Below are 19,546 nucleotides of genomic sequence, written 5' to 3' on the forward strand. Positions count from 1 at the left end.
AAACAATATAATTATGTACCTCTTAGTGCATCTCACAATCAGGACACTAAATCCTGCCATAATAACTGGGCAATGAGTCAGGAACCCGACCTTATCAGAAGACTCCCCTCTAACAGGATCTGCCATTGGCATCATCTTGATTATAAAGGTGTTTTGTTACTTTATTGATAAAAAAGTTATTCTTGTAACCTTTTAACTCCATCTTGAGAAGCATTTCAGAGAAATGCAGTTCAGCTGTTGGTGAGAAGCACCATGAAAACACCCAGAAGAGTGTGATAAACACACAAGGCCACAACATGAATAATGATTAAGAGATTAGAAGTGCTACATACTCACTGAATGCTTTTCCTCCCAGATCAGTCATCACACACCATGACAGAACACAGAGATCAGTTCTGCTGCTCCAGCACAAGTGGTACCTCCAGAGTGGTCACATCAGCACCAGGCACATGACCCAACTCCAGGCCAAGGACACTGCTCTGTTGCAAAAGCCACACTCCCAACACATCCTGGTAGCCTCCTCCATCAAAATGAGGGGCAACAGGCAAGGAAGGTGAACAAAAGTCCACTTATAATTGCAATTGCCAGATAGATTCAAGCTGCCAGACAGATCTAGGAATTACAGCAAAGGTCAAGGAAGAACAAACTCTGAGAGTTGCTGATTCCTTTTTCCTGTTCTCTCACTGAAGACTGGGACAACCTCAAAATGGCATGAAGGGAGTGAGGAAAATAATAGAGCCAGGGAATAAGGGGATATTCCAATAACCACACACATGGCTGCAACCATGAATCTCTTGTTCCCTGTGAAGGAGGAATGTGCAGAGCAAAAGAAGGATGGCCAATTCATATTTCATATCATGCCTCTGAATCCTAAATTCACAGACAGATTCAAACCTGCATAGTCTGAGCTTGAGATTTCTCTTCCCATCCTTTGTTGGAACAGAAAACACATGGAAATGTGACTCGTGCACAAATCAGCACAGCACTGTCAGTCTGCAGGGAGCTATGTTCCTCTGAACTTGAGACAGAAATAAAAATAGGGGAAAGAAAAAGATAAAATAACAGAAGAAACTGGTAAAGAGTGGGTAAACACAAGCTTTCCCAGGAAGCACCACAGTGTTCTGCAATCAGAGATGCAACAACGAACCACCAACAAATATCAACCTCAAATGAACAGCTTGAACAGTTCAAAGTTCAGCTGCTGTGCAAATGTTATCAACAGCTCTCACTGTCTGCAAATCTTCCAACCCCCAGAGCTCTGTGGTGAACTAAGGGGAAGGTGTGTTTTCAATTGTGTTCCTGAACAAAGAAACTTCCTGCTCACCACTGCAGAGCCAGATCTTATGGGCACACAAGAAAATGCAGAATGTAATCCTTTTGTCCAGTTCTCCATCTGTCTTCCTTTGCTTTAATTTCATGTATTACATGTGGCAGAGAGCACTCTCTCTAGGAATGAATCAGTCTTAAGGTAGAGGCAGATAGATTAATTTTACTATTGATTGTCTGTACACAAGAGCTAACAACAACTATCAGCATTTCTCAAGTATCTACTCATTTCATTAATCTCAAAAAGCATCCATGCCTTGGCCTTCAACATCACCATCTTCTCTAAGAAGAAAACTAAATTTACAATTTTTCTCGTTATTTCCTTTTCAATCCCTGAAAAGGTGTTACAGGATTCACAGGTTCCATGCCAGTATTTCAGAAGAAATGTGAAAAACTGGCTGTATTGTTAGAGCCTGGTAGCAAAGGGCCTTGAAAAAAAGAGCTCCTTCCACAGATACTCATGGAAATGCAAATTCTGGGTCTGCAGGTGTTACAAGCTCTCTCCCCCATCCAAGGAAAGCAACAAAGGAAGAGCTTCTGAAGCTTCCAGGCACCAGCACTGGGACTCCTGCTGAGGGGTGGGAGCTTGTGTTGGAGGGAGGATGCCAAGTGCTCCAAGGAGCAGCAGAGGTGAGGCTCATGGCTCCAGTGGCTGGGGCACAGCAGAGGCAGAAGTGCTGATGAGGTCCTGGGGAAGGCTCTCCCGCGCTTCCTGCATCCGGCGCCGTGCCCGATGGAAAGCCTCTGCAACACAGAGATGACAGCAGGCCAGAATGTATAAATCAGCCTCAGGGAAGGGGAGGGATATGTCTTTTCAGGGAACATCATCTCTCCTGGTGCAGGATCCTACTTTCTATGAATAGGTTACACCACCAAAGCACCTGTGCTGCTCCACCTGCTGCTCTCTGATTTCTGTACACAATGGAATCAGAGAGAGCCTGAGCCTTAGCGCCACCAGCTCTGCCCAGTCCAGGCTGTGCCCTCACACAGTGGTTATCCCTCCTGCCCACTCAGAGCTGGTGCCTCCTGAAGTTTCCAGCTTAGAGCAGAACAATTAACCTCTGCCATGGACTTTGAGTGACTCTCCTCACAGGGAGGGGAGTCACTCTCACAGTAATGGAATATCCTGAAATATCCTGCCAAAGCTCACCAAGACAGAATGACACTGAAGGCCCTACCCAGAACACTGTAGACAGAGCTCTGCTGGCTGAAGCCTCCCAGTCGGTCCAGTACACTCTGCATGCGCTGTCTCACGGCACTGTTCTCCAGAAAGGCTCTGCACAGAAGCACACCAGCAGGTCAGGGCTGCCAAATCCAGCACAGGAGATGGAGCTGATGGAGCTCACACTCCCTTTGCTGCACTCACCTGGACTGCTGCAGGCAACAGAGCCGGAAGGTGACGCTCCCTGTGGTCTCTGTCCGGAAACCAAAGCGGCTCAAGCGCTTTCCCTGCAGGGATGGCACAGGTTAGAGCAACCCCACAATGAAAACAAGTGTGTGCCACCAGAGCACAAACTCCTGTGGGCACAGTCCTCCCTTCCCTGCAAAGCTGGAAAGAAAGGAACATGGTTCCAGGCTGTGTTGAGGGCAGGACCTAAACACTTGCAAGCTGACAGCGCAGTGCTAAGGGCAGGGTTTCAACAACTGCTTCAGGGCTTGTTCCCACACAAAGGGGCCACTAACATCATCCTGCTCATTACACCAGCAGCCACCTCTGCAACTTACTCAAGAACATGAAGTTTCTACTTGCCTCACACCCATCAGCTTCTTGCTTCAGGAAGCTGTTCCAGGCATAATACAGCCCAAATTCCTCACAGGAACTAAGGAGAAGTCTACAGCTGGTACCAAATACTGACCTGACAAACACTGTATTAGCAGGGCAAGCCAAGGCTTTGGCCCATGCTCCCCTACTTCTCTAAGCTGCTCACCCCTCAGAAGGCACAGCTCTGCCTCAGTGTTTGCTCATTCCTCTGCACAGGATTACAAGACTCACAGAGGAGACATTTCTTTAGTGAGAGAGACAGGACCAGCAGCTCATCCTTAAAATCTTGTCCAGGCTGACCATGGGAGACTTGAACCCAAGAACAAAATGCCCCACGTCCTGCAAAAGGCTACTCTGCAGCTGAGCCCACCTTGAAGGTCGATGGTATCCGGATGTAGGTTAAGTCCTCCAGCTCAGGAGATCCCCCAATGAAAAACCTCCTCATTTCAGCAACAGGCCCCAGACCCAGAGGACGCCAGGTAGGAATGGTGAGCATGTGGACACCTGGCCCAGGGACAAGAGGACAGCTTAGCAGCTGTGACCTGTAATTTATTCAGTCACAGAGGACAGCAAAGGCAGGTGGATACTTGCTGACCCAACCCAGAGCTGTCTAGAAATGGAAACACTGCACAGTATCAGAAATGTTCTAAAAGCATGCTCCCACTGAGTCAGCCCATTCTAGTCCCACAGCCAATGCTGAAAGTACCCTCTGTCCAACAGCAGCATCTCCCCATAACACACAGGGGTCACTCCCAGACCCCACGTGGGACACAGAGGGTTACTGTACAGATGGATGCAGCATCACCCAGAGCTTTATCACACCAGATGTTGTGATGGCAGTATCAAAGGATCAAGGGCAACAGCTCCAGATGTGCCTCATATCCTTCTTTGCTGCAGCCCAGACAGCTGACTGCTCCCTTGAGTACTAAGTCCCTGGGACTGGCTGAATCACTTCCCAAGAGGAACCACTCAACTCATTCCCCCAGACAATTAACACCATGTCCCAAGGATGCTTTACCTGGACATGCTGGCAGCACCAAGGACCCATATCCTTCCACACGATACCTCTGCCAGAAATCCAGAGATAGGACCTCAAAGTAGAGAACAGGCCACTGAGGGAGACTGTCTGCAAGATGGGGAGCAGGTCACAGCTTTGGGAAGGAGACTATCAGTGAGAAAAAGAATGCTAAATGCCTAACTCCACTAGCAGGAAGCCAAAGAATCAGAGAATCATTTACCTTGGAAAAGATCTCCAAGATCACTGAGCCCAACTTGTGACCAATCCCCACCTTGTCACTCAGACTAGAGCACTGAGTGCCACCTCCAGTTGCTCCTTGGACACCTCCAGAGACGGGGACTCCATCACCTCCCTGGGCAGCCACTTTGAGTGCCTGACACCCATTAGGGGAAGAAATCCCTCCTAGTGTCCAGCCTGAACCTCCCCTGGAGCAACCTGAGGTTTCCTCTTGTTCTGCCCCTTGCCCTCTGGGAGTAGATCCCAACCCCCAGCTGGCTCTACCCTCCTGTCAGGGAATTGCAGAGAGTGAGAAGGTCCTCCCCAAGCCTCCTTTTCTTCAGGCTGAGTCTGCCCAGCTCCCTCAGAGGAGCTGAGGTCGACTCAGCCTGTGCTCCAGACCCTTCCACCAGTTCTGCTCCCTCTGAACACACTCTAGCACCCTTCCACCACAGTCCTTTCTGTATTTCTTCTACAATGACTAACAAAGATTTATAGTTGATTAGTTTCCCCTGTAAAAGCTGAACCCTCAGATTTGAGGCTGAAAACAGAATTATTGAAGATAAAAATTAGGGAAAATTCTTTAAGAGCAAGTCCAGACTGGGCTGTCAATTATCTTTGAGCAGTCAAGACAATCTTTTGTGAATGATCTGAAGCCAAACAGCAGAACCTGTTTATCTCTGACCTTTCCCACTGCTATAACTTGGATTCTCCTACATCTCTCCAAGCATTTCTTTTTTCCACAGTGAAACAAACTCATTTTGTTTCTTCTAGTCTGAAAATTCATTAGTGTCGGTTGAATACCCAGATCCAAAGTGTACATTGGATTCAAGTGGCAAGGCATGCCACAGTGCTGTCCCTAGCAATTGTATCCACAGAGCAATAGGATTGGTGAAGAAGCAGCAGGAACAGGCAGCAGAGCTCAGCTTAAAATAGAGCTGAAGTTTCAAAGTGACATAAAATATCTAGGGATTATACAGGTCACTGAGCACGTCTACAAATGTAAGACTCAGCACAGAGTTTTAGCTGTGTATAAAAAAGCTGCCTGGTTCTCCAGCTGCAGCATCCCAGGGCTCTGTGCAGGCACAGCAACACAGCCCCGCACTCCAGGTTTAAAGAGACAAGCCAAGATCCAACTAGTTTTCCAACTGGATAAAGCTGCCTACAGCCTAGAAACAAGGCAACATCAATGAATCCATAAAAATGCTAATGGATTCCTGGGCAAACACAGGATGTGTCCAGGGGTTGCGTGGTGACAGGGTGAACTTTTGTTGAACCAAAAACATTTCCCTCTGGCCTTTCATCTCCAGCAGGACAGACAGCATGACAGCTACAGTGGGACCAAAGGATTTCAGAGTAACAAGGAAACACACCTTCATCTTCTTGGGTGTAAAACATCTCCACAGTGAAGGGGTAGCAGAAGTATGCCACGTTATCCTAGAAAAAGAACAGGGCGGAGATCAGATTCCTGGAGAATTCATCACCAGCATTGCAGAGGGCACAGAGAGCTGGGAGAAAGGAACTAATAGAAAGCAGGTGATGCTGCCCAAAAAGATCAATTACATCTCACTAACAAACATGTGACTGCAGGATGGACCTGCATACACTCCCTAGTGCCATGTCAATGGAATAGGATGTTGAAAATAATGGCAAAGGGGAGTGACATATCCCAAATGAAAACTCAGTCAATTGCATAACTACAGGGCAGCCTCAGACTTTGCAGGAGCCAAGCCCTGGAGCACAGTATTTAAAACAATGGTATAACTAAAATGTTGTATGATAACTATTTTTGTAATATGAAAACATATAAAATATATTAAAAAGCTGTTAAAATTCAAAATCAACATAGAGTCTCTGCACATTCCTGCCCCAGGCAAGATGGAACAATGCTTGGTTAACTGGAGCATTGGAGAACATAAAAATCAAAGCTCCAAAGGCAATCAGCCAGCAAGAATTAATAAAAAAAGTGAGATTCCAGAAAATGCTTGGGAGTAGTTTTATTTGGTTCAGTTTTATTTTGAGACAGTGAAAAAAATTATTTGAACCCTTGAAAAAATGACAAGTATAATTAGAATAAAGAGAATCCCAAACATGCTCTGGTCTTGAAAGGAGCCCCCAACTCAGGACACTTGCTGAATAGATCTGTAGTTTGTTACATATGCTCCATTCCAGAGACTGCCTGTTCAAATTGCTCTGCAGGTCTGAAAGTGTCCTTACCCAGCCCACTGCCTTGGTGGCACAGGTCTGTGTCACTCCTGAGAGCTGCTGGAACGGGGAGCTTGACCACTCTGCAGGAGACAGGAGAAGAGCAAGGCTTGGGGTGAGGCCAAACTCACAAACTAGGGCAGCTCAAAGTAGAATGTCAGTCCCTGATGACTGGGGTAAGAAGTAACATCGCCCACCCTGACATTCACAGACCCAGTAAGGTAGGAAAAGCCCTCCAATATGATCAAATCCAACCTGTGATTGATCCCCCCCTTGTCTACCAGGCCAGAGCACTGAGTGCCACATCCAGTCATTCCCTGGACACCTCCAGGGATGGAACTCCACCACTGCCCTGAGCAGCTCCTTCCAATGCCTGACCACCCTTTCCATAGAGAAAATCTTCCTTATGTCCAACCTGAACCTCCCCTGGTGCAACTTGAGGCTGTTTCCTCTTGTCCTGTTACTTGTCTGAGAGCAGAGCCTGACCCCACCTGGCTCCACCCACTTGTCAGGGAGTTGTAGAGAGTGAGAAGGTCCCCCCTGAGCCTCCTCTTCCCCAGGCTGAGCCCCCTCAGCTCTCTCAGCTGTTCCTCAAATGACTTTTCCCTGTCCTGTTCTAGGCACTGCTCTTTAGAACACCCTGAACTGTCCATGAAAAGAACCAGCTCAGGTCAAGAGAAAAGCAGAGCCTTATCTAAATGTACTGAGTAGCAGAAGTGGTATCTTGACAGATATACGCAGAGAGGGGAGGCAGAGCCATACTTCAGGAGAATTAAACATGCAGCAGGACATGCATGTAAGTGCTGGGAGCCTTATTTGTCCATCAAAATTTAATATGTTAATATCAGCCCATAGCATGATGGCAAACACTGAAATCAGACAAGGTCACTGGGGTGGGGAACACAGGAAGGCTGTTCTCTGCAAGATAAGGAATGAAGTTTGGACAAACTGGTCACCAGCACCTCTATGGCCCAGCCTGAGCTGAGTTCTGCTATTTTAGCTCTGAGGCCTCTGACTAGATCCCAGCCCCAACATTAATTTTTGCTGACTCCCAGCAGAGCTGGTCTGATGAACCAGCCAAAGCCTGTTTCACCTTTTCAACTGCTGTGATGTGGCTGGGAATGTGAATACTCACGGTCAGGCAGCTCCAGGAAGAAATGCACATAAAGATTGTCATACTCATAGCCTTGAGCTGAAACTGAGGAGAGAATGAACCTCAGCTATTTGATTCCATACAAATTCTTCCAGCATTCATTGCAGATTTTTGGGAGAGCCACCACCAATAACCTCAAGGAAAATCAGTTACTGCTGGAAGCTGAGAAAAACCTTCAAAGTAACAGGAGATAACCCACAGAGAAGATTCCTCCTCCAGACTAGCTCTGTCTCTGTTTCACTAACCAGATGAGGGAGTTCACACATTTAATTGGTTTCTTTGAGAAATTAATAGATATTATAGCAATCTGCTCTCCTTTTTTGAGATCTAGGCCTTCTTAGAACAGCTACAGCATTTGTAACCTGCAACCTGCAAATGCCTCTCAAGAAATTAGTCTGCAGGAAACAGGGAGGAGAAGGAGGAAGTAAAGGATTCTAGGGCCTCTTGAATCTAGGGATTCCAAAATCCTTGGATCACATCCTCACACACACACATTGGCCCCTATTACTGTTTAGAATAAGGACTCACCTATTTCTCCATTCACGAGAAGTCTCAGAGTACCAGGAAGAGGCTGGAAAAATTAGCAGACAAACAAGATAAAGAGCTCACCAACCACTGGTGCAACCTCAACAATTCCTTCCCAACAGCATCTCACACTGGTATTTCATGGGTTTTTGGACATGAATGATTTACTGCTCTGGCCAGGGAGGAGGCATGATTTGTCCTATCACTTCCAGAAGTGAACAGTCCCTCTGGAAAGAGGCTCTAAAGAGACCAAACCCCCCAAAGCCCAGCTCACAGGCGTTTACTGCTCTGTAAATAGATCTCTTACAGATGTCAAGATTGATATAACACACAGTGAGAAGTCACTTGCAGAAATCGCAGTCTTGCTTCTGTCATGCTCCTGCATTTGACCAAGATGAGGGAGCAGGGAGAAGCACTGAGACACTCTAAAGTACTGGAAAACACAACTTTCACTGCTTTGTATTGTATTTCACTGCTTTGTATTCACTGTACTGGCAAACAGTATTTGAGCAAAGAAAAGATTGCAATTTGGATAATTCAGTGAGAAGGGGAACTGCATGAGTCTGAGTCTGAGGGGCTGTCTATTTGCACAAAGTGGCACATAGAGCTGTTTAACACTGAAGAAGTTACAGCAATCACTGTCCCTGAAGACACAAACCCTCCTTCCTTCTCAAAGTACTCCAATCACAGGCCTTGTGGCACTGCACACAGCCTCACAGAGACTGCAGTGTTCAGCAGGCCCTGAATGGGCAGGATGGATCTCTGCAGACCACAAATCCACTGCCACTTGTCCCTTCTGACCCAATTTTCTGCTTGAAGCCACAAGGTAAAAGCTGCCCACCCCCCTCCAGAGCAAAACAGTCTTTGGAGGCTGTGCTGCAAGTGCAAACTGTGTGAGCCAGGTCACCAGATCCCAAAGACAACAGAGCTCCAGTCCCTGCCAGTGCCCCTGGAACTCACCATTTCAAAGTCTGAGCCCACGAGCCCACTGAGGTAATCCCTGTGCCGCCCGTACAGCTGGGAACACACACAACAACAACAACAACAACAACAACAAAAAGAGTGGCATTTTGATTATATCTGCTGTTATGTACTGCAAAACTTAAACTGTATATAATTTAAACTCAACTCATTACCAGGCTTAGTATATGCGGGATTGTTACAACAAATATGGAGAATATAATTATCTAATAGAACACTGATGCATTACTGCTAACACTGCACAAAACTTCAGTTTTGGTTCTCCAAGGCCAGTTTTAAGGGAAAAGAAGCTCTGAAGAATCAGATCTTAAATGATATCTGAAAAACACAGGTACAAACTATTCCAAGGAAATGGCCAGGCAGAGATCAGCATAGTGAAATCAATATTTCCTTGGTGACCACAAAGCCAGTAAGGAAATGCACAAGTAAAAATCTAAACCAAAAAGTACTTTCATAAACTGTCAAGAGACAAAAAAGCAATTCAGAAAAATCAAGATGTGAAATGGGATCCCAATATCCTGGCACATTACAGGTAACAAGACATCACTTAATAAATATACAGGCAGCAAGAGGAAGATTAAATAAAGGGTTTGTCCACTGCTCAAAAGGGAAGGAAAAACACTGGCAGGTGATGGAAGGCATGGAGGTGGGTGGTTTCTTGCATCAGTTCTCACTCTCTACAGCATTGCAGCCAGAGGCAGGACAACTACAGACAAGGTCTCTTTAAGGGATGAAGCAGAGAGTATTTGCTGTAGTTCTCAGATCCCTGAGCATGATGAGACTCAGGGCAGTGACATTTTGTCCCTTCAGGTGTGCAGAGCACCAGCAGTTACACCTCCATGATGATCTGAGCTGCCTCTGTTTCTCAGAACTGGTGAATATGCTCTGTGGCCAGTACTTACTTCTCTGAACACACGCTGCTCGCGCTCCTCCTCCTCTGGCTGCACCTGGGCGGATGCATTCTCAATAGTGTATTCCCACACCTCTCGCTTCTCTCCATCCAGCTCAATCCTGCAGAGCCCCAAAACACGGGAAAAACTCCCCCATTATGCAGAGAAAAGGCAGAGGTATCAATGGGGCCCTCCTGACCCAGCAGTGTACCCTCTACCCAGCCTGTGCAGTGAGGCAAGGACACTCACAGCCCTCTCCTCACTCCCAGGTACCTGCCACCATCATTCCCTCAAAATGGAAGACTTGCTTGCATCCACCACATGCATAACATAATTTTACAAGGGATGTAGTGATAGAACAAGGGGGAATGACTTCAAACTGACAGAGGGCAGGGTTAGATGGATATTAGGAAGAAATTCTTCCCTCTGAAGGTGGTGAGGCCCTGGCACAGGTTGCCCAGAGCAGCTGTGGCTGCCCCATCTCTGCAAATGCCCAAGGCCAGGTTGGACAGGGCTTGGAGCAGCCTGGGCTAGGGGAAGGTGTCCCTGTCCATGGCAGGGGTGGAACAAGATGGGCTTTAAGGTCCCATCCAACCCAAACCATTCCATGATAACCTGCATCCCCAGAGACTTGCCCCAAAGCCCCCCACAGCACACACAGTGACACTGAGCATAAGCACACAATAATATTTTCCTAGAAATCTCTGAAATAAATGAAATATTTCTCAATTTTAGTGCTGATTCCCTGCCTGAAGGGTGAGCAGGAAGCAGCCATTTCAGCCCCTAGCCCCAGTCCCAGGAGAGATCCCAGCCCTGATCCACTCACCGGTAGGCTCCTTTGGTGCCAGTGAAGTCAGGCTTCACTGTGATCACCCCATTGCCATCCACCTTGATTGTGCAAAGCACATTTTCATACTCCCTCTGACCAAGCCTGAAGGAGGACACCAGGAAAATATAGTGTGAACATGGAGAGAGAACATGGACACTCTCTTGCTCTGGAACATCAGAGCTGGTAAAGGAACTTGGGGGTACAGAAGGGAACACAAACACACTTTCCTACATTGGTTTAGAAGCCTTTTGTATGTACACACAGCTACCTCCCAACTGAAGAAAGAGGCAGAAAGAAATTGCAGCCCACGATACAGAGCTCTTGGAATTCTCTCCCCCCCCCTTAACTAATGAAAGAAACAGAAGTTTTGAGTAAGGAGGAAAGATGGATTTTCTTTTGGAAAATTATGATCACTTCAGTAAAAACTTACTTCCCATAAGGTCCTAAGTCCCCCATGATGTACATGGTCTGGACAGGTGTGTTAATTACATGATTGTTCTTTATAAATTCTTCTGAAGGTTCCCAGGTGATGATTTTTGACTTCAGAGAGCTTGCTTCTCTGTCAACAAGAGAACAGCACCAGTCAGAGCTCACCTCAAACCCACCATGGTGAGGAGTCACAGTGCTGGATTACATGTGTGACACAGCACAAGCCACCAGCTCCCACAGACCAGGCCGACCCACAGCAGGGGCACCGGCACCACAAAACCGGCATGAACAAGCTCCAAGCCCAAGTTTGAACTCACACAGGCCTACGGTCCTGTCTTCTCCTCCTCACATTGGCCATCCTCTCGACCAGATACGATGGCACTTCATGATCCAAGTCCGTTACCTTCTGGCAGAGCTGGAAGAACAGACAGGAACTAGTTTAACTGGACATCTTTCCCAAACACAGCTCTCCTCTTAGAGGAGGGAACAGATATGCACTCAACCACGTGCAAGGACAAATTGCTAAATGACTGCAGAATTCCTTCACTTTTCTGGTGGCAAAACCCAGCAAGCTTCCTATAGAGCAGTGCTCCTACAGAGCCAAGTCCCTCTGGCTGTCCTGACCATCGCTCTGAACCAAGGACATCCCACCCCAGGTCTGGGGCACATGGGGAAACTGCTTTGCAGCAGTGTGTTCTGCGCTCCGGGTATCTACCCGGCTGAGAACCAAGAAATGCTCCCCCTGCAGTAGGACTGGAAGTTCTGACAGACACAGAGTAACTAAGAGCTGGTACCTCCTCTAGGTTGGTGAATCGGTCGTGGTCGGTGTAGGTGAAGATGCGACAGTTCTTCCGACCTCCAGCCTTCTCCAGTTTCCGGATCTCCTCATGGTACTGCCAGTCCAGGGGAGTCTGGCAGGCTGACTCATTCAGGTACAGATCCACCTCAAACTGACAGCACCACAGGTAAAGCACAACAGCTGCCTCTCATCAGCTTTGGCAAAGTCACAAATATTTTTCAGCTTTTTTCCAAAGCCACACCAGAGACAAGACCTTTTAGGAATCCCAGCAAATAACCAAGCTCCAGAGCAGCTCCAACACTGCTCAGGCATGTGGCAGCCAGTAGCACCACTGATGCCCACCTGGAAAGCCTTGGGCACAGTAGCTCACCCTGAAACAAGGAACCCCACAGTGAGGTGCACAAAAGGGGGTGTCAGGAAGCTCCCCCAAGCCTGTCCAGTTCTGGACAGGACAGGAGACACATGGAGCTCCTGGAGCAGGTTCAGTCGAGGGTGACAAAGTTCATCAAAGAACACCTTTCTTACGATGAAAAGCTGAGGGAGCTGGGGCTGTTCAGCCTTAAGAAGAGACATTGAGAGGTACCTCATCCTTATCAGTGTCTGCAAGGAGGGGTAAGAGCGTGGACGAGGCTCTGCTCCTTGGGGATCAGCAATGGGATAAGGGGAATAGGCAGGACCTGATGCCCAGAAAGTTCCACCTGAACACAAGGAAAAACTTCTTCCCTGTGCGGTTACCAAGCTCTGATCAGACTGCCCAGAGAGGCCGTGGAATCTCCGTCACCAGGGAGGTATTTTAAAGCCACAGCTCAGGACACAAGCCTGAGCAGCGTGCTCTGGGGTCCCTGCCTGAGCAGGGGAGTCGGACTGGATGACTCCAGTGATCCGCTCCGGTCTGACCTATTCCACGAACTCCCTCCCGTCCTCCTACCCGTGCACCCACCTGGCTGAAGAGCTTCTCCTGCCACCCCACCTCGACCTCCTCCTCCTCGTCCTCCGGGGGTCTCTGGGCGCCTGCGCGAGAGGCCGCGGTAACCCGCAGCGGCACCGCTCCCGCATCGGCGGCGCGGTCGGCCCGGCCCGGGAGCTCGGGGCCCACGAGCGGCGGCACCCGCGGCAGGAGAGGCCCGGCCGGCGCGACCCGCCGGATACGGACCCTGCGGGGAAGGACCGGAGCGTCAGGGCTGTGCCGGCCGGCGGAGCCGGGCCGGGGCCAGGCAGGCGCTCACCGTAGGCGCAGGTTGCGGACGGGGTCCCGGGAGCGGTACACGGCGGGGTCCCGGGAGCGGCACACGGCGCCACCCCCGCTCCGCGCCGCGCCCGCCATGGCCGCGCTCTGGGAAACCGGGTGTGCGGGAGTGCAGCGCCCCCGCGCGGCCGGAGCCTACCGCACAGCCGGGCCCGCTCCGCGCACGGAGCCCATAGAGCTGGCCGTGAGAGGAGCCCCGGAACTTCTCTGTGAGGGGGGCGTGCCACACACCCCTCCGTATGACGGGGGGTCGCACACACCCCTCCGTGTGAGGGAGAGTCCCACACACCCCTCCGTGTGAGGGCTGCAGGTCCCTGAGGGTATTCCCCACAGCCTCTGTCTGAGGGAGGGTCCCACACACCCTTCCGTCTGAGGGAGGGTCCTACACACCTCTCCATGTGAGGGGGGCGTCCCACACACCACTGTGGGTAATGGAGGGTCCCACACACCCCTCCGTGTGAGGGAGGGTCCCACACATCACTCTGGGTAATGGAGGGTCCCACACACCACTGTGTGTGAGGGAGGGTCCCATACACCACTCTGTGTGAGGGCTCCAGCCCCCGGGGGCATTCCTTCTGTGTGAGGGTCCTCATGGCCTCCATAGGGAGGTCTCCATGTCCTTCTGTGTGAGGGTCTCCACAGCCCCTCAGGCAGTCCCAGGGCCTCCAGGGAAGGCTCTCCCGCATCCCTCCGTGTGCGGGACACACAGCCTGTCTGTGAGGGGGGTCTGCCACATCCCTCCACAGGAGGCTCCAGGACAAAGCCCCCCAAACCAAGAGCCCCAGGGAAATGCTGAGGGACCTCCAGCAACCCAAGCTCCAGACCCACACCTGTGTGTATGGAGCCACCTGAACCTGCCCCTCTCTGGGGTATTTCTTACCCCCTTCCTAGTGTGTCCCTGGATATTCATGGGCACCACCAGTACCCTCATGCTGCTGCCAATTTTAGGAGCTCTCTAAACACAGACACAGTCTCTTTTAAGAAAGAAGACATTGTTTCTTCTCTGCAAGGTACAGAGCGGTTTCCACAAACCAAGCACACCAAGGCGTCAAAACTTATCTCATCTGTGTGCACCAGCTATATAAAATTAATACTATTTAATATCAGACAGTTAAAATTAGTATCTGTCAAAAAGATGTTAGTAATAAAATCTATATACCTTTTTGGCTTTGTGTTGAAGCTTCATGGGTCAGGAATATACATGTTTGTATTTCCCAGTCCCAAATATTTCTGTCCCACTGGAGTCCCACTCATGTTTTCCTTGCTGTTTGTATCCTTTTGTCCCTTAAGAAAACATCCCTTCTGTGAGTAGCCTTTAATTAGTCTGACTTGCAAGGGCTTGATTCTGACACCATAAAGAAATGGTGTCAGAATCAAGCCCTTTCCCCCTCTATAAAAACTTTATAAGCTTTTGGGATTAGTTTATTTCAAAGCTGTTTGTCATTAGAAACAAAAATGCATGAGGGCACCTCTCATACCTTTGGCTGCAGTAGTGGTAGCTTTTGGGGTTTTTTCCTTCCCTTCTGTTTGGATTCAGTTACTTTACTGCTGTGAAATAGCCTCTTTCATTGAAATCTGTGTATTGACAACGGGAATTTATCACATTTTATCACAATTCTGTCTGCAAATGGCATTGGAAAACAGCCCCTATTAAAAAAAAAAATAGTGAGGAGGAAATTAATCTTGAGCAAGTTTTTCTTGATAAGGGAAGAGGATGAATGGAGTCTGCCTCTGCTCGGTGGTGCTGAGCAATAAGGAAACAGGCAATGGGCAGAAATCAATGCACATAAAGTTACACCTGCACATGAGGCAGAACTTCTTTACTGTGTGAGCCACCAAGCACTGAACAGGTTGCTCAGAGGAGGATGTGGAGTCTCCCTCACTGGAAACATTCCAGAACTACCTGGATGCAAACCTAAGCAATGAGCTCCAGGACTGCAGATGACCAGGCCTGAACATGTTTTATCTCAAATATTTCCTGTTAAAACAGGAAAGTTCTGATGGAAAGTGAGGTTCCTGCAGAGGTGGGGCAGTGCTGCTCTGAGCCAACTTCCTGCTCTGCCTGGAGAGTCATGCTCAGTCCCCACCCCCAAGTCACTACCTGGAGAATGGCTGTGCATGCACCAACGAAAACAGGTGAAAAATCTAGTTTGCATAAGAGGCGGGCACCCAGGTGAATTATAAAACGAAGTGGATCTCCTCTCCCCCTCCCTGCCCTCTCTTGCTCGTTCCTCTCCTTCTGTGTCTCTTCTTTGTCTCTCAGCCCCAGATCTGGACACACCATGTGGCGGGACCAATGCAAGATACACAAACTGGTGATAATTTTTTTCCTCCCTCTCTCTCTATTCTGTGCCTGTATTTCCCCAGCTGACAGGGCGGGGAGGACGCCGAGCCTGTTGTCCTGGGTAGGCAGGCACAGTCCTGAGGGTGAGTGAGGTCTGCTCTCCTCACTCCTAGGGATCAGTGCAGATGTCCTCCACAGCAGACCTGAATACCCTGTGCAGCTGCCAGTCCTGGAGCAATGTGGGTCATCTCATTCAAGATGCTGCAAAGCCCAGGCATGGAGAACATCTCCTCCAGAGAGCACTGCAGACCGTGGCAGTGCTGAGTGCTCCTTCAGCAGGGCTGGCTTAGCACTGGGCCGTGCTCAGTCCAGCCTTGACAGTCCAGCCTTGCTGCAACAGCAGCCCTTCCCTCTGCCTTCTCTGTGGTCTCCAGAGGGCCTGCCTGGGCAGCCCAGAAGGGGACTGAGGTGGTGTTTTCTGTAGGGCTGGGAAGAGCACGGTGGTGGGAGCTCTAGCTTGGCCAGCTGAGGCTGCTGCACAACTGATACACCCACTGGGATTCAGAAGTGTGGTGGGATGGAGGGCCCTGCTCCTCAGCCATGTCCTGTGGTTTTTTTCCATGCATCTGGAAACCAGAGAGTCTCCAGGGCCCTCTCACCACAAGAGCAAGCCCTCACAGCTGTCAGGGCCAGCACCTTCTATATAACCAGCTATAGCTTAATTATGACAAGTGAAGTCGGTAGCAGAGTGCTTGAGCACTAAATCATTGTCTAAATTTTCACATAAATAATAATTTAAACCATTGTCTACATTATCATTTAAGTAATCTTCAAACTATGGTCAAATCCCTGTATAACAAATACTCAATTCTTGATTGCTCACGATTTGATTACTCTCTCTTTTTCATTCAGTCATTGATTCACACCATTAGATCATCATTTGGTCATTAATAAAATGCTTTTAGTTAGCCCCATATCAATGACTTCTCATAATAATTTCCTTGAGACACATGTACATTCACAGATACATTTCCCTTTACACAGTCACAAACAGATACAGCAAGTGACACTGTGACCAATCATGGTAGCATGACAGATGGAGGCACTGTCACACATAATGGTATTGATATAAATACAGCTGAAGACAAGGTTACAGAAGTGCTACATACCCCAATCCAGGTATGGTTACACTGCCAGCAAGTGCGACTGGCTGAATGCTGGGATCCCATTTCCTCATCCCACTGGCTGTGGGGGTTCTGTGGGCAGGGGCCACGTGTTCCCTAAATGCTAGGGCTGCAGTGATCCCAAGGAACACCTCTGCTTTGGGGCCAGAGGAGTGTGATTCCTTCCTGGCATACCTCCTGCCCCACAAGGTGTTTCAGGTTGCAAAGAAATCTCTGATGGGGTTAATTCCATCTCCCATGCCAAAATGCAGAGCAGAAGGGGGGATCTTGAAGCTTCCAGGCTTTCTGTTGCAGGGTCAAGACTTGAGAAACATTACCAAGATGGCTTTGCTTGAATTTTTTCCTTCACTTCAAGCTCCTGTGCAGTGCTGGAAAGGCAGTGGCAGAAGCCCACACTAGTTCTAGCTCCTTCTTCTAGCCAGCCAGGAAAATGCCTCTCAGCTAATAGCATGAGTAGGACCCCATGTTTTAACTTCTGAGTCTTTATAAGAACTGTAGAACTACTATGAATTAAATATGCAGCACTGTTGGCACTTGGTGCTTTTTCCATGCTGAATCCTCTCTCAGTTGGGAATGTCCTTGACTGTCTGTGGCCTATGCCCTTGCTCAGCAGCACTCATACTGCAACAAAACACCCATCTCCTCCTGCAGTGTTTTATGTGTCTATGGGTTGTAAATCCTTTACAGAAATGCACTGCCGGCTGTCTTAGGATACAGGGAAAAAACTGGGATGCTTTCTTCCTTGTTTCCTGGCTCCACCTTTTTCTGGACTTCAAGTAAAATTCTCCACTATCAGAATTACCTGAAAGTTTTAAACTCTTTTCAAATAGTTGGTGAGGTTTACAGGTGATGGATTGATTCCAGAGTGAGACCCCAAGAAAACTACAGGTGACTAACAATAACACCCTGAAAATTGGCCACTGCAGCCTTATTCCAAAGCTATAACAGGGTCTGTGCAGTGTGATCCGTGATATCCTCCTATTTTCTTTTTTTCAAGATGGACAGAAATTTCTATCAAGAATAAAAAAACTTGACATTTTCCATTTTTCCAGCAGCTTCTGGGCCCTGTGCAGTGCAAGGTTTCAGCATCTAAAATACCTATGCAAAAATGGCTGGTCCCTGGGGCACTGTGTGGCTTATTTCTGCAGTGGGTGCTGTAGGCACTGGCTGCTCCCATGGGTTTCACTGTCCTCCAGCAGCTGGAAGGAGAATAATTCATTTGAAGTTTGCTTGGAAGAAATCTCTAGCTGCAGAAACTCCATGGGGCTGAGGCAATGCTAGTGTGGGGCAGGGGTTGATGAAGGTGTTTCATTCATTGTCTTGTTTTTCAGAGGTGGCTGCTACCCAGTCACACGAGGTCCTAAGGTGCTGCAGATGGGCAGTGAAGCCCAGGGTGAAGAAGGACCAACAGATGCTGCAAGGTCCATGTGTGGTGATTGTCTTCTACTTGATGTCTCACTCCCCTCTTTCTTTCTCACTCCTCTTTTCTGTTTCTTTACCTCACAATTATTGTTAAATAAAATCCATATTAATGACTTTCACATATGGTCTCATTTGCAGCTTAATTTGGGCATAGGCATCTGGCACTTATCAGATCTTAACAAAGCCCATCCCTGAACAGTGGCTTCAAGGAGGTTTGTGACCCTCTGCTCCATCATCCCATCTTGGCTGCTGAGGGAGAGGATAGCTCCAGCAGCAGCTGTTGAGCTGTCCCCACACCAGCTTCCAGATCAACAAGAAAGTCCCCTTTTGCAGCCAAAACTCCTACAGGAACACTCAATCTAAAAAGACAGGTTTTGGGGACAGGAGGTGTTATCCAGTACAGCTGGAAGAAACAGTGACTTTTCCATGGAGCCAGCCTTCCCCTGCGGGGGAATATGCATGGGCAGGAAGCAAAGGCCACCAGAACCACATCCCTGCTCAGGGCAAGTGACTCCAGCTCCATCTTTTGTGTAACCCCACTATATAATGCCTTGATGTGCATATTTACAATCAAGTGGCCAAGTCCTGCATTTTACAGAGATAATGCTGCAGTGCATCCCTTTGTTTGCAGACATCACATTTTGATGCCGTTAATTGTATAGTGAGGATTAATAAAACATGAAGTTTAAAGATGCCTAAATCACAGTGGGGAAGATAATAATCTCTGCCAACAATAATATTTGCACTTTATTTTCATCCTAACATCCTGCCATGGAGTGAAGCTTGGGCCAGGGAGCAGCACTACTGCTAATGGACTGGGTGAGGATTGCACAGGGATCCTCAAGCCTGCACCTTGGGCATCACTTGGACATCCTTGGGATGCTGTGCCTGTGCCCACAGCTGGGCACAGTGATTTAAGGCTCAATGATTTAAGGCTCAGTTAAGGACTGAGGTAGGCAAGAGACATGAAGTGGCCTTTCTGCATGTGGAGGTGATATCTCTGCACAGATGTGTCTGTCCTAGACTAACACATACCCTGTGGTCAGCCATGGCCCATGCTCTGAGAACCCACCACCCGAGGGCACTTTCCTTTGGGATGTCCCCTCTGGAAGGGCCAAATGGCCTTGGGCTCTGGTGCTGGGAAGTTTGTGAACCACTAAAGGGGTAATTTGGCTTTTGCAGAGTCTGCCTGTGTCCCCCCTCACTGCTACAACTCCCAGTGCCAATGACCTGGCTTGCTGGGGCACTACAGCCTAGCAGCCCCAGGGCTGAAATTG

General features: G+C 48.7%; 1 protein-coding gene across 1 annotated transcript; it reads right to left on the reverse strand.

The window, feature by feature from the left end:
- Positions 1-136: 136 nt before the first annotated feature.
- Positions 137-13,472, reverse strand: MKS1 (MKS transition zone complex subunit 1). The gene is made up of 17 exons (XM_009094880.4): positions 13,360-13,472; positions 13,074-13,287; positions 12,129-12,284; positions 11,652-11,749; positions 11,336-11,464; positions 10,903-11,007; positions 10,089-10,197; positions 9,166-9,222; positions 8,209-8,251; positions 7,663-7,725; positions 6,540-6,610; positions 5,696-5,759; positions 4,107-4,214; positions 3,459-3,592; positions 2,693-2,775; positions 2,505-2,602; positions 137-2,070 (listed from the first exon to the last, which is right to left on the reverse strand). Exons 1-17 carry the CDS (start codon positions 13,455-13,457, stop codon positions 1,964-1,966), a joined length of 1,737 nt encoding a protein of 578 aa, XP_009093128.2. The 5' UTR covers positions 13,458-13,472; the 3' UTR covers positions 137-1,963.
- Between the last annotated feature and the right edge of the window lie 6,074 nt (positions 13,473-19,546).

The sequence above is a fragment of the Serinus canaria genome, chromosome 19, assembly GCF_022539315.1.
Source record: "Serinus canaria isolate serCan28SL12 chromosome 19, serCan2020, whole genome shotgun sequence".
Lineage (NCBI taxonomy): Eukaryota > Metazoa > Chordata > Aves > Passeriformes > Fringillidae > Serinus > Serinus canaria.